At 64.0% G+C, this 14,269-nt stretch overlaps 2 protein-coding genes across 7 annotated transcripts in view; one reads left to right on the top strand and one right to left on the bottom strand.

Moving 5' to 3' along the window:
- The window catches only part of DBN1 (drebrin 1), a 29,127-nt gene extending 24,305 nt beyond the window's left edge, over positions 1–4,822 (top strand). For 4 of the 5 annotated variants that reach the window (XM_039486329.1, XM_039486330.1, XM_039486331.1 and 1 more), the window contains exons 11-14: positions 2,532–2,666; positions 2,758–3,326; positions 3,690–3,789; positions 3,898–4,822. In XM_039486329.1, the coding sequence (XP_039342263.1) occupies positions 2,532–2,666; positions 2,758–3,326; positions 3,690–3,789; positions 3,898–3,968 (875 nt within the window). In that variant the 3' untranslated portion in view covers positions 3,969–4,822. The remainder of the gene's footprint in view (positions 1–2,531; positions 2,667–2,757; positions 3,327–3,689; positions 3,790–3,897) is intronic. The other variant, XM_039486328.1, reaches the window with a different exon arrangement.
- Positions 4,823–5,295: 473 nt separating this feature from the next.
- PRR7 (proline rich 7, synaptic) lies at positions 5,296–13,420 on the bottom strand. Of its 2 annotated transcripts, none has more exons than XM_039485370.1 (3): positions 13,288–13,420; positions 6,655–7,370; positions 5,296–6,309 (listed from the first exon to the last, which is right to left on the bottom strand). In XM_039485370.1, exons 2-3 carry the CDS (start codon positions 6,947–6,949, stop codon positions 5,930–5,932), a joined length of 675 nt encoding a protein of 224 aa, XP_039341304.1. In that variant the 5' UTR covers positions 6,950–7,370; positions 13,288–13,420; the 3' UTR covers positions 5,296–5,929. The 2 variants fall into 2 exon arrangements, with proteins under 2 accessions (XP_039341304.1, XP_039341305.1); XM_039485371.1 differs by lacking the exon at positions 13,288–13,420 and adding an exon at positions 7,519–7,776.
- Positions 13,421–14,269: the final 849 nt, after the last annotated feature.

Below are 14,269 nucleotides of genomic sequence, written 5' to 3'. Positions count from 1 at the left end.
TTGGGGTGGGGCGGCTGTGGGTGAGGGGGTGTTGGGGTGGGGCGGCTGCGGGTGTTGGTGGGGCGGCTGCGGGTGATGGGGAGGTGGGGTGTTGGGGCTGGCTGTGGGTGATGGGGCAGGTGTGCGTTGGGGTGGGGTGGCTGTGGGTGATGGGGGCAGGTGTGCGTTGGGGTGGGGTGGCTGTGGGTGATGGGGGCAGGTGTGCGTTGGGGTGGGGCGGCTGCGGGTGATGGGGAGGTGGGGGTGTTGGGGGCGGGCTGGGGGTGTTGGGCCAGTCCATGCCAGCCGTGCCCCCCCCTGGGGTTGGTGCAGGGTGGGTGCTGGGCTAGGAGTACGGTCCCCAGGTGTCCGGTTTTGGCCTGGGAAGTCCAGTCGAAAAGGGACCTTGGCAGTGTCCGTGTGGACGTCCTGACTGGAGGCTAAAGGTCTGGTTCCTGCGGGCGGGGGGCGCCCAGGGCAGCCCCTACGCCGAGGAGCGCGGTTTGCAGGGGAGCGGGCGAGGGGCTCCCGGGGAGGGGCCTGGGGAAGAGGCAGAGTGGGCGGGGCCTGGGGAAGTGGCGGGGCAGGGGCGGGGCCTGGTGTAAGCGGGGGTGTGGGGGGGGCCTGGGTAAGAGGCGGGGTGGGGCCTGGGGAAGAGGCAGAGTGGGGTCTGGAGAACGGGGCGGGGTCTGGAGAAAGGGGCGGGGCCGGGAGGACGCGGCGGAGCAGGGGCGGGGCCTGGAGGAAGCGGCGGAGCAGGGGCGGGGCCTGGGGAAGAGGCGGAGTGGACGGGGCCTGGGGAAGAGGCGGAGTGGGCGGGGCCTGGGGAAGGGGCGGGGCGGGGGTCCGGTTGTCAGACAGCAGACTGTTGGCCACCCACGCTAGGTGGGGAATTGGGGGTGGGCAGCGCTGCCCTGGGCGAGGTCTGAGCAGATGGGGAAGGATGTGGGGCATCCAGGTTGCCCAGGGGTGGTCTGGGCTTGGGATGTGACTCCTGGGGGGTCTTTCTGACCTGCTGATGGGCTCCGGGGCTGGAGATGCGCCTGCTCCTGGGGGTTTCCTCAGCGCAGGACAAGGGGACACAGCTGCCCGGCTGGGCTGGGCTGGTCACTGCCCCCTTCTGCCTGGAGCTCCCGGGGACGTGGGGCTGGTGCCCTGTGTGCTGGCAGCTGGGCGCAGCGTCCTGTCCCGTTCCTGCCATGCAGGTTGTGCTACTGACCACAGGGAGCCAGGGCTGATGGAGTCAAGAGAGAAGTGCAGGTGTCCGTCCCTCACTCCCCCCTTTCCTGCTGCCCCCCGTCCCCTCAGTGCCCTTGACCTGAGCCCCCTGGGCGGCCCCACCCACACTGCTCCCCGTTCACGGTGGCACTGGAGGGGGGCTGGGCGCTCGAGCTGGGAGATTGACCGTTCTCTTTGCTTTCTCTGTCTCCGTGCGTCTGTCTGTCTGTCTTTCTCTCAGCAGGTCGTCTGCACTGTCCTTTCATAAAGACACCTGACAGTGGGCCGCCTTCCTCCTCCTCCTCCTCTTCCTCCCCCCCGCGGACCCCCTTCCCTTATGTCACCTGCCACCGCACACCAAACCTCTCCTCCTCCTTCCCATGTAGGTAGCAGTGCCCAGGCCCTGCCCTCCTGGGGGCAGAGCACATTGGGGAGGCCCCATCCTGCCCCCCCCCGCAACTCCCCTGCACGTGGTCACTGTGGAAGGAGGTGGCAGCTGCAGGGCACTAGAGGTTTGGCCAGGGAGATGGGAGGAGAAAGCAGCTGTGGGGACCAAACGGAAGAGCCAGGAATCTCCTTTTTCACAGACACCAGCTGGGGCGTGCCGGGGGGTCAGGGTGCTGGGGCATGCTGGGGTCTGGAGTGTGCGAGGAGACTGGGGCATGCTGGGGAGGCTGGCCGCGGGCGGGGGTGTGCTGGGATGTGCCGAGGGGCTGGCTTCAGTAGAATAAATATGTAAAATGTCTCCCTGAAATGGCAAAGTGGCACCTGGGTCAGGTGGGTGCAGGATTGCCCCTGTCCCATCAGGGGGCCTGCTCCCGCTGCAGTGCTGCCCCCTTGGCCTGGCGTGTGCTAGACGCAGGGCCCAGTTCCCGTGGGGTTTCTAGCTCCGGTGAGGTTGTGATGTAGGCCTGGGGCCTGAATTCCTGGCTGGGTGGGGCGGGCTGGCTGTGGGGAGAGCCTTGGGGCGCAGGGGAGCAACCCCGCTCGTGTCTGTGAACCCCAAGGGCTGGCCCTGGGGCCCCCAGCTGCCTGGCTGGAGTGTCCTGCTGTCAGGCTGGAGCTCGACCACCCAGGGGCCTGTGCTCTGGCAGGCGTGAGGCCTTCTCCCTGCTGCATGCCCCAGTGGGCGGTGGGGGGAGCCGCCCCTAGGGACTCTTGGCTGGAAAAAGAAACTCCAGGATGGGCTGACGGTGGGAGGGGCTATGCGTGCAAACGAGGTAATGCATATTAATTTGCACACGAGGGGCCTGCTTATTTGCACACGTACCAATGCACTGGCTGGCGAGGGGTCGGCCTGGGGCCCCTTCAGCTTCCGTCTCGCTCGTTCGCAGGCAGCCAGTCGGACGCTCACAGAAAGGCCTCAGCCGTGGGCTGCAGCCCCTGTGACTCCAGCCCGGCCTCCACACCCATCGGGGAGCAGATCGAGAGGGCCCTGGACGAAGTGACGCAGCAGGCCCCATGGAAAGGTGGGGTGCAGGGGAGCCTAGGGTGCCCCTCCCCGGAGGGCAGGCGGGAGCTGGGGCTGGCCTCTGATGCGCTCTCTCCCCCTCCATGCAGACTCGCCTGGGCCCAGCAGCGAGGCGCCGGCGCCGCTGATGGCAGACGAGCCGCCCGGGGGCCCTGAGTGGACAGCGGTGCAGGGGGGCGGGCTGGGCCCCACCGAGGACCTTGTGTTCCTGGAGCCCAGAGAGCCGCTGCTGTTCCCCGTGGCCATGGTGCCTGCAGAGGGCGAGTCCTCAGGCCACACGCAGCCCCCCAGCCCCAGCCCTGAGAGCCTTATCGACCTGTGGCAGAATGACAGCACCACCCCGCCCGCTGCCTGGGAGCTGGCCACACCTGCGCCGCCGGGGCCCCCCGCACCCCTCCTGGTGGAGGTGGATGTGCCCCCAGCTGCCCCCGCTCCCCCTGACGACAACCTGCTGAACTTCGACGAGCTGCCCGAGCCACCAGCCACCTTCTGTGACGCGGAGCAGGACGAGGAGCCGGCCAGCCTCATTGCGATGGAGGGGCCGCACCAGATGACGCTCAGCTACCAGCATGCCCTGCAGGAGGCCGCCAGCGGGCAGCAGGCCCCCGAGCCCCAGCTGCTGACCAACGGGGAGATGGCCCAGAAGGAAGGGGTGCAGGTGAGCTGGGCGCCAGGTTCCTGCTGCACCTAGTGCCCCTTCCCCCAACCTGGCCAGGCAAGAGGCTCCCTGCGGGGCCTGCCCCGAACTCACTGCGGCCCTGGCTCTGCCCTCCTGGCCCTGTGGAGCCCTTGGTGGGTGGGATCCGGCTCCTGGGCCTTCCCGGGTACAGAGCCCGGCTTGAGCCTGCAGCAGTGGCAGTGGGAGGGGTGTCCTGGAGCTGCACGCAGGGCCCTGCTCAGCTCCCGGTGCTGGCAAGCCCTGGGCCATGGCCAAAGCGCCAGCTGGAACCAGTGTCCCTGCTGGCCGCTCGCTCTGCTCCTCCGTGGCTGCTGCTGATGGCGGCTCCGCTCTCCTTTCCAGGCCAGCGAGGGCTACTTCAGCCAGTCGCAGGACGAAGAGTTCGGCCAGGTGGAGACGTCTGCCAAAACTCCTCCTGCTGTGTTCTACGCCAAGCCCCCCGGTGAGTGGGGCAGCCCTGGGCATGTGGGGGGCAGCCCAGCACCCTGCTTTGCTCCCCCTCGAGGGGGCACTGGGCTGCCTGGCACTAACACGTCCGACTCTCCCACAGAGATCGACATCACCTGCTGGGACGCCGACCCGGTGCCTGAGGACGAGGAGAGCTTTGGGGGCAGCGTCTAAGGCTGGGCCCTGTGCGCGTCAGAGCCCCGGGACCGCCACCGTGAGATCCCAGCAGTGCAAGACGGCCGCAGCAAGGGGCCCAGCCCCATCCCTCTCCGTCTGCGTGTGCCCTGGGCCCGGTTGGACGGGCCAGCCCCGTGGCACCCCTGCCCCCCGCAGGGCAACTTTTACAGCTCTCCTCTCTCTCTCTCTCTCTCTCTTTTTTAAAAGTTGTCTCACTAGGAGCCATGTGGGTCCGCCCGCCCCCCTTCTCCCGTAGCTCCCTGCTCCACCCTGCTGCTCCTGCCTCTTTGCGTTGAGCTTGTATATTTCTTCGCACCCCTCAGCTCCCCCTACCCTGGTGCCCTGAGGGAGGCTGGGCAGCTGGTGCTCTGTGCATGGGGCAGGGGCCTCATTCGCCTCTCCCCTGCCGGCTCTGCCCAGAGCCCTGAGAACTTTGCACGAATCAAAAATAAATATGGCAATAAAATGACCCTGTGTGGGTGCAGCTCTGGCTGGCTGCAGCCCCCTCACTTCAGCTGCACCCCAAGGTGCTTGTGCAGCAGAGCCCCGCCCCCAGAGGGGAAGGTGTTCCCCCTGCAGGAGTTAAGAACCCCTAGGGTGGGGGCTGGGAGAGAGCTAGTGCCAGGCTGCCTCTCCCTCCCTCACTGCCTGAGGCTGTCTCAGCTGCAAGGACCCTGCCAGTCGCAGTAGGAGACCATGTGGCGACACCCCCCCCCCCGACTGTGAGCCCCCTGCACCCCCCCCCCTTGCTTGGCCCCCTTCTCAAGTACAGTAACTGGTTTTTTTGAAAGCACAAATTGTGTATTGGCAACGTGCTAATGTATGTTAATAAATAAATTGCCTCCACCCTGGCCTGGGCTGAGCCTGGCTGCTTTCCAGGGGGAGGGCAGTGAGCTGGGCTGGCGAGTGCATTGGGGTGGGGTGGGGGACAACCCGGTCCAGCCCCAGCCCTGGCTGCAGGAGCTGGGGCCTGGGCATTGTACTGTGACAGAGCCAGCCCACGAGCACCAGGGCCAGCTCTGGGCACTTTCCAAGGGGCGGCGCTCCAGCTTGGGGCGCAAAAAGCTGGAAGCCAGCCCTGAGTGGAGGTGAGCTGTGGGGGTGGGGGGCACGGGGAAGGCCATAGGAAGTAACCCTAGAGGGGAGGGCAGACGAACCCCCCCCCCCCCCAGGTCACCTCTACTCCACTGCCGCCTGCTCCCCCCTCCCTCCCAGGCTTGCCAAGCAAATCAGCTGTTTTGTGGCAAGCCTGGGGGGGAGGGGGGGCGAAGCGGAGCAGTGGCGGCGCGCTCAGGGGAGCAGAGGTGAGGTGGGGGGCACGGGGAGGGCAGAGGAACCGCTTCCCCCCCCCCCCCCGTCACCTCCACTCCACTACCGCCTGCTCCCCCGAGTGCTGCCGCTCCACTTCTCCCCCGTCCCTCCCAGAGGGGTAGGAGGGGAAATGCAGCGCGCCTGGGGGAGGCGGCGGGGGGACCACAGGAAAACTTGGAACTGGCCCTGACGAGCACCCCACAGGGAGAGTGGGTCCTGGGGGGCTGTGCTCACCTGCTGAGCGGGATACTCCAGGCCCCATTGTGGAGGGCAGGGTGGATCCTGCCCCCAGTCCCCCCCACCCAGGCAGCCTGGCCCTGCTTGGAATGAATCTGGTGCCACAAACTTTTATTCTCAAACTGTAACAAACAAACTAGGGAAGAGCCGAGTGCAGGGCCTGCTCGGAGCCCCAGTCAGCACCAAGGGGGCCTGCAGGGGCCCATGGGGCAAGACGGGGACCAGCCCCTCACACACTGGCCGCAGCAGGCAGCACGTCACATTGTCCAGGCAGGGTTTGCGCTAACGGCTCCCAAGGGGAATGGGCAGCTTGAGCCCAGCTGCGCCAGTGACAGCCCCAGGGCTCAGGCAGGCTCTGCTGCAGCCCCAGTCCATGCAGGCTCCAGGGTGGCGCACTGCCTGGCAGGCCCCTAAACCGCCGTAGTCCTGCCAAACAAGGGCATGGAGACAGGGAGGTGCCAGGCCCCAGGTTCATACGTGTCCCTGCTGCTGAGCTCTGCGTCCATCCAGCTGGGGAACATGCGCTGGGCACGCTCAGCCTCCAGGTAGAAGGCGGGGCCCTGGCTGGCAGAGCTGGGCACATGCAGGGCTGCGCCGTAGCCCTGGTCCAGGAAGAGGGGCTTGTAGCTGGCGGGCTGCTCCTGCTTCTCGGGGCGCTCGTGGCTCAGGAAGGGGGCGTTGATCTTGCGGTACAGCCCCCGCGTGTCCATGAGCACCTCGCTGTAGGGCGGTGGCGGCTCAGCCATGAGCAGCGCCTCCTCGTAGCACGGGGGCTTGGACAGGTCCGACTCTGCAAGGCAAGCAGCAGACATGCACTGAGTGAGGGGCCGCACCAGGCTCTCCCAACCAGTGCAGGCCCCAGCCAGCCCCACGGGGGCCCTGCAGCAGGCGCTGGGTGGGGCGGGGGTCAGGCTCCCTAGGGCACTCTGCTCTGGGACCGAGCACGGCCGGGGTTCTGCTGGACTGGCCAGTGGGGCAGCATGGGGGTTGCTGTAGCCAGAGAGGCGCTGAGTGGCCGGCCCTGCCTCAGGCTCCGAGCCTGCGTGAGCAGCGCCCGCTCCCTGCCTTGGGAAGCCCCTGACGGCGATGGGCCGGGCCTAGGGAATTGGCACCATGGGTCACAAGCAGCCCTCACCGTGCCGGTAGCTCCATGGCCGCGGGGGCGGGCCGGGGGGGTGGCGCGGCTCCATGCGCAGCCGGGGGGGGATGGCCATGGCCATGCCAGGGGGGCTGCCCGAGTAGCCCTCGTAGTGCAGCGGCTCCATCTCCAGCGCGCGCAGGTTCTGCTCCCGCAGCCGCTCCTCCTGCTGGCTCTTGAGGCGGCGTCGCAGGTAGCTGCAGAAGCAGCAGAGCAGCACGATGAGGCCCCAGATGAGCCAGAAGCCGGCGAAGCAGGTGAGGAAGGTGTAGGTGCCCTGGGACATCACCATGGTGGCTGGGCTGGAGGCCGGGGGTTCCCCTCAGCTGCAGGCAGGCAGGGCCCAGAGCACCACACGCCCGCTGCCCATCGCCTGTGCCCAGGTGCCAGCGCCGGCGGATCGTCACTCACTCAGGGCTGCCCCCGCGTGGCCTGCAGCCGTTGCCATGGCGCCCGCTCCAAGCGCTGGGGGCGGATGGAAGGCAGAGCTGGGGAGGCGAGTCCATGGGGTGGGGGCGCTCAGGGGCGAGGGTCAGGGCCTGCCCTGCTCCCCAGGCACCAGGCAGGGACGACTGGGGGGGCGGGCGCTTCGGAGGGGCTCGTCCGCCGCAGGGATCTGCAGAGCCGCAGGCCAGGCTGGGTAGCCCCGTCCGAACCAAGAGCACCCAGGCCAGCTCCTTCCCATCGCTGTGCCGAGCAGCCGGCAGCACCCCCTGCAGACAGACAGACAGACCTGAGCACGGTGGGCACATCGCGCTTCCCAGTCACCCACCCACAGTAAGCGAGCCCAGCTCAGGGTCCCTCTGTCTGGGTCCCGCCCCCTGCCGACCCCCACCCATTAGCCCAGGCCCCCTTCCCCACCTGCTCATTTAAGGGCTGCATTCCTGTGTGCATAGCCAGGGTGCCATGCCTGCCCCCTGCCCTGCCCGGGCTATGGAGCCGTCTGCAGAAGCCAGCAGAGCCTGGTCCAAGGGGATTGGAAGGGAAGGGGGGCACTGGGCTTGCCAGCCTCCCAGGAAGGGCTGGGGTTGGCATGGCAACGAGCTGAAAGATTCTAGAAATGGGAGGCACTGCTTGTAGCTGGCAGCCCCGGATCCTGTCTGCTTGGGGAGGGGATGAGCTCCACCCCCCCCTTCTGCTGCTCAAGAGTCACCAACGGAGCCAGGGAGGCGAGGGAACTGGAAGGAGCTGGGTTAGAGAGTTTCCTTGGACCCCAGGGTTCACCATGATGCCACAGGGCCTGGCAGCCTGGTCCTGACCAGGCCAGAGAGCAGCAGCCACTGCTGCAGGGAAACATTTCTAAAGGGACAAGAAAGGATAATTTGCACTCAAGAGTTGTAAAAGAATTGGCTGAGGAGCAGCTAACTAATTGGTAAGATCTCATAAATCTTGGACAAGGGGTAAGTCTCAGAGAAGGGGAAAAAAGCATATGTTGTGCCAATATTCTAAAATGGTAAGTGGGATGAGCCAGGTAACTATAGGCCAATTAGTCTGACGTTGATCCTGGGCAAAATCATAGAAAAGCTGCTCCAGGATGCAATGAGTAAAGGCCAAAGAGGCGAGCAGCATAACTAATGCCAGTCCATGTGGTTTCACAGAAAACGGGTCTCATCAAACATGCTTGGCATTGTTTTGAGATTACAACCACAGTGAGTAAAGGTAATGTGACATGGCAGTTAGATTTCTGTGAGGCATTCAGTGGTAGCCCCACAGGCCTCGTTACATTGCAACTAGATTCATTGATTGTGTTTGTATAGTGCTAGTTTTTAACGAAGCACAGATTAAATGGACTAGAAACTGGCTGACAGATTCCCAAAGCAATTATCAATGGGGTATTTTCATCCCCAGAGGCTGTCACAGGGCAACTAGCCCCTTTAAGGGGGGGGAGGGGCTAGCACACCCATGACCGATTACTTGGTGCCCCACTGGGTTTACGGGAAGCCCCTGGGCCCTAAAGGGGAGCCACCAGCGGGGGAGGGGTGCTGTCTGTGGACCCACCCCCCCATCCCAGGGAGGGAAGGGGAAGAATGACTGAGAGCTGCTGAAAAGGCACCTGAAGGACACAGCTGGGGAAGCTGAAAAACAGGCCCAGCAAGGAGGCCTGTGCAACCCCTGCGCTCACAGGGACAGACCGAGCAGAACCTGGGAAGGGCTGAAAATTGGGCCGAATGGAGAGGCTGGGAGCTGCCAGAGCTCCGGGAGGAGGTGCTGTGCCCCGTGGGAGGCTGGTGGAGCAGAGACTTGCCTTTGGGTTTGCTTATGTTAATGAACCAGTCCCCAAGGAAGCGGGTTGGTATTGCATGTAAGCCTCCGTGGAGCATTCCTGGGAAACTGAGGCTGGGTGCTGCAGAGCCACCCCTGGCCATAAGGGGGCAGTGGGAAGGCAGCCTGCCCTTTACATACATCTTGTTTCTAGAGGGGTCCCACAGGGGTCTGGTTTTGGCCAAAGGCTGGTCAGTATCATCCTCCACGATCTGGCTGAAGATAAAGCGGTTGCTCTAAAATTGTTGGCGTGGTAACTGCGGCCAGGTCAGTTCTGCAGAGTGAGCGGCATCACAGGGTCAAGTGGGCTCAGGTCCCTGCCTTCAACCCAGAGCACAGGCCGCACTCCCAGGCTGGGGGACAGCACCTTGGAAAGCAGCGAGGCAGCCCAGGGCTTGGGGTGCTGACACGCCTGCCCAGCGTGCACACCCAGCGGAATGCGAACGTGATCCTTGGCTGTATGAGCAAGTAATCCCCACGTTACAGAAACAAAGGGCTGTAACCACCTCGACCTGTCACCGCGCCCAGCCCCCTGCACTGAAGCAGGACTAAGAAAAGCTGGACCCTTCATTGCAGGTGTTTGTCCAACCTGCTCTTAAAACCCTCCAACGATGGGGATTTCACAACCTCCCCGGACGCCTGTGCCACAGATTAACCACTCTGAGAGTTAAGAAGTTTTCCTAATCTCCAACCTCAATCTCCCAGGCTGCAGATGAAGCCCATCGCTTCTTGTCCTGCCTTCGGTGACATGGAGAACAACCCATCAGTGCCCTTTAGAACAGCCCTTCACATAACTGGAAACTTCTCAGGTACCCACCCCTTGCTCAGTGTCTTTTCTCCAGACTAAATGCCCAGTGTTCAACCCTTCCCCACAGGGCAGCGTTTCTAAGCCTTGGACCATTTCTGTTGCTCTCTTCTGGACTCCCTCCTATTGAGCCACATCTTCCCCAATGGGCGGCACCCAGAACTGGCCACCGCTGGGGTCCAGCTGGGGCCTCACCAGTGCTGAGCAGTTACCTCTTTTCTCTTCCATATGGCATTTCTGTGAATACACCCCCAGGAGGATGATAGCCTTTTTTTTTGCAACTGCATCATATTGTTCACTCATGTTCAATTTGCGATCCACTGTAACCTCAGACCCTTTTCAGCAGAGCTTTCACCTGGCCAGTTATTCCCTCTTTTGTAGCTGGGCATTTGATTTTTCCTTCCTAAATGTAGTACTTTGCACTTGTCTTTATTTAATTTAATCTTATTGATTTCAGACCAATTCTTTAATTTGTCACGGTTATTTTGAACTCTAATCCTGTCCTCCAGAGTGCTTGCAGCCTCTCCCGGCTGGGTGTCATCTGTGGATGTTATAAGCACCCTCTCCACTCCATTACCCAAGTCATGAACGAAAACAGTGACTAGCACCAGACTCAGGACTGATGCCTGCACCAGCTCCACCCTCCCAGTTTGACAGCGAACCACTGATAACTCCTCAGTGAGTCCGACTGTTCAGCCAGTTGTGCACCGGCCTTCTAGCAATTCCATCTAGCCTGCATTGCCCTGGTTTGCTCATGAGAATGTCATGTGGGACCGTGTCACAAGCCTTGCTAAAATCAAGGTATCACGTCTATGGCTCCCCCCCATCCGCTGGGCCAGTGACCCTGTCAAAGAAGAAGATGAGGTTGCTTTGACATGATTTGTTCTCGACAAATCCACACTGGCTGTTCCTTATAACCTGTTCTCCTCTAGGTGCTCACAAATGGATGGTTTAATCAATTGTTCCAGTATCTTTCCAGGTACTGAAGTCAGGCTCAGTGGTCTATAATTTCCTGGGTCCTCTTTGTTCCCCTTTGTTACCTGTCTGCCTTTCTCCAGTCCTCGGAGTTCTCCAAGGTAATTAATTGCTAATGGTTCTGAGATGGGGACAGCTAGTTCCTTAGTACCCTCGGATGAACTTCCTCAGGCCCTGCTGACTCAAATCCATGGAACTTATGAAATATTCTCTAATGGGTAACTCTCGGCAGGACGAGGGAGGCAGTGTCACCTCTGTACACGGCCACAGTGAGACTGTTACTAGATGCGTGTCCAGTTCTGGGTGCCGCACTTCCAACAGGATGCTGAGAACACTTGGAAAGGTGCCAAAAAGAGCCAGAAGCACGAGCACCTGTCTGGCAAACCTGCCCAACAGCCGGAGGATCAATTGTTTAGTTTACAAGGGAAAGTTAAGAGGTGACTAGATCACAGTCAGAGTTCCCACATGGCCGAAAGATTTGACGGGAGAGGGAACTTTACTCTGAGACAAAGGCAGAACTAGATCCAATGTCTGGAAGCTGAATAAAAATCAGTAGAACTAAGGGTGTTTGTGTTTCAAATACAGTCAATGATTAACCCTTGCATGCTGCACCAGGGACACTTGGGGGCTTCACAGCAAGACTGGCCCCTTTCTCTGCTCTAGCTCCGCTAGCAGTTGAGGAAGTTCTCTGCTCTGTGTGCTGCCGGAGTCACAGTCCACTCTGGCACCAAGATTCTGAACGAGCGATCTGCTCCCCAGGCTCAAGCACTGCAGCCTCCCTAGCAATGGAGGAAGGAACCTCCCCCAAACCCATGTAAGGTTCTAGACCAGCCAGCCCTGGAGAGAGCACCTCAAAAACAGCACAAGCCACATGGCTGCAGCTCCTTGCACAGGAGGAGGGGCTCGCCGGGTGCACAGCTGCAGCAGACTCTCCTCTAACACAGTCAGCCATCACCAAGCCAGAACCTGCCCTGATCCCAGGAGCGTGACTGTGAGACTGGGCCAGATACTTTCTATCTAGCATCTCGGGCCAACCCCAGGGCAAGAAAGAGATTCCCTTCAAGCTGCAAGAAAAGCTGCTGAGGGGGAAACCCCCCAGGGCCTGTGGATCTTTCCCCTGCGTTTCCAGAGGGAACATCCCCTGCCAGCAAACGCACACCTGAGTGTGTCGGACCCCAGCTGGGCTTTGAGCTCGGGGGAGAGCTCTGGCACCAGGCACAGATGTGGCCATAGGAGGCCCCAACTTGGAGCAGTGTTGGCCCTAACAGGTTGTTGGGTGCTGGCCAGAAAGCAGGGGCAAGGAGCTACCCTACACTCTGCAGTGTTCATCCTGCCCCCCTCCAGGGCCCAGCCCCAATCCCGCTATGGGGCCAAGCAGCAGCACCTGCCCAGCTATGCCAACGCCTCCATGGCACCAGCAGGGGGGAGGTTTAACTGCACCTAAAGCCATTCCAAGGAGTCCCCTGCCTGGACTCCCCAACCTGGAGCCATCCCCCTTGGGGCACACAAGTAGCAACACGCAACCAGCCCTGGTTAGCAATGGGCAAAGCCGGACCCAGGACAGGGCCTAAACCTCATACCCTGCATGCAGCCCAAGCAGGCTCCTTCCCCGGGGGCACATGGGGCTGGGCTGGGCTGGAAGTCAGGGGAAAGCCAGAGCCGCTTCCCACGCTCCAGCCATGACCACGCTGAAGGAGGGCTGGGCTCGAAATGAACACGAGCACTGGCCATGTGGTGCACTGGGGCAAGGGCAGTGCCAGTGCAGGCCACAGAGCCTTGAACCAGCGCCTGGCTTCCTGGGCACGGGTCCAGCACAGCCCGAAACTGACCCAGGCGCCTGCACGGCCAAAGGAAGCGGGAAGGGGGGCACTGCAGGGGAGGGCTGGCTCCCTGGAGGCGCTGGGGGCTGGTGGTGCCCCAGGATTTTGGGGCTGGCTCCTGGAGGCTTGGGGACTGGTAGAGCCCTGGGATGGGGCGGGAGGCTCAGTGTGGTGGTGGGGGCTCGGGGAGTGGGTGGCGCTCTGGGATTTGGTCAGGGGGCTGGGGCCCTGGGGCTCGGCGGGGCGAGGGGTGCTGGAGCCCAGGGACTCAGTGTGTGTGGGGCTGGCTCCTGGAGGCTCGGGGTGCCCCTCGATTTGGCAGGAGGATGGCTCCTGGAGGTTCGGGGAGGGTGTGATTTGGTGGGGGCTGGCTCCTGGAGGCTCGGGGGCACCCTGGAGGCTCAGGGGTGGGATTTGCCGGGGGCTCCTGGATGCTCGGGGAGGGATTTGGCGGCGGGGAGGGCTCCTGGAGGCTCGGGGTCAGGGGCTGCGGTGCGGAGCCGCCGCGGGTCCTGCTGGGCGCGGTGCGGGGGCCGGGCCAGGCCCGGGCTGCGGGACCCCAGGGCCCAGCTGCAGCCCCCCCCCGGGAGCGGAGCACGTGGCCGGGTCGCGGGGGTGGGAGGGGACTGTGTCCCAGCCCCGCTCGCCCCGGCTCGTGCACGTGCGGCCCCGCGCAGCCCAGGGACCCGCGCGCCCGCACCCAGCCGGGCACGCGCGGGGCGGCCCCGTAGCCGGGCGCGCGCTCCGCCCTCCCCGCACCCCCGTTACCGGCTGCGCCGAGCCTCAGCGTCGGGCGGCCCCGATCCCGCCGGTCGGCTGCGCACGTGGAGCGCCGCGCTCAGGCCGGGCCCCGCCGGGCGGCCGCTGCCCCGCGCCCCGCCATGGAGGCGGCCCCGGCCCCCGTTGTATGCCGAGCGCTCCCCCGCGCTGCCCCGCGCTGCTCGGCGCGCGCCCCGCCCCGCCCGCCGCTGGCCCCTCCCCGGCCGCCCCTCCGCCCCCCGCGGCCGGGGGTGGGACCGGCTGCGGCTGCGCCCCGGAACCGGCCCGGGAGCCCCGCCTGGCACTGCCTGCCGGCTCCAGGGACCCTCACCCGCGCTGCTGGGGCGAGAACCCAGGCGTCCGGGCTCCCGACCCTCCCCCAACCAGGGGCACCGCTCCCCGCCTAGAGCCGGGGAGCGACCCCCCCCCAAGTGTCCTGCCACCCCCGCCTCGCCATTATTTGCCACCTCACCATAGGGCTTGAGCGCAGGGCTCTGGGGCGCAGCGGCTCCTGTCCAGTGGATTATGGGGAAACTCTGCCCCCCCCCCAGGCTCCAGGGAGGGGCAGGCCAGGGCTTGGCCTGGAGTGAGGACAGACGGGGGGGGGGCAGTGGAGTCACTTGGGGGGGGTGCCATGGGGCCGCACTGCCCATGTGTGTGGCACGGATGTGATGCCAGGTCAGGCGAGGCTCCGGGGTGGGTGTCAGGAGCTGGCACTGGGCTGCCACCCAGTACTGAGCTGTCTCTCAGCTGCAAGGCTGGCCGGGGCTGGGGCTGGGGCTGGGCATGGGGCAGCGCCTGCTGCTGCCTCCCCCTGTGCCCGCCGCAGACTGACAGCTGCCAGGCCTGACTGCAGCGCTGCCCAGGGGCCCATGGCAGGAACAATGCGCCTGGCAGCCACTCTGCGCTGCTGCCATGGTGACAGCACGGGGGGCACACACAACGCTGCCACTTAATTGAATGGGTCGTTCTCCTCTGGCCAGGGCCGCCC

This window comes from Mauremys reevesii, linkage group 8 (genome assembly GCF_016161935.1).
Source record: "Mauremys reevesii isolate NIE-2019 linkage group 8, ASM1616193v1, whole genome shotgun sequence".
Classification (NCBI taxonomy): Eukaryota; Metazoa; Chordata; order Testudines; family Geoemydidae; genus Mauremys; species Mauremys reevesii.
This window is presented reverse-complemented; position numbering and strand designations above follow the sequence as displayed.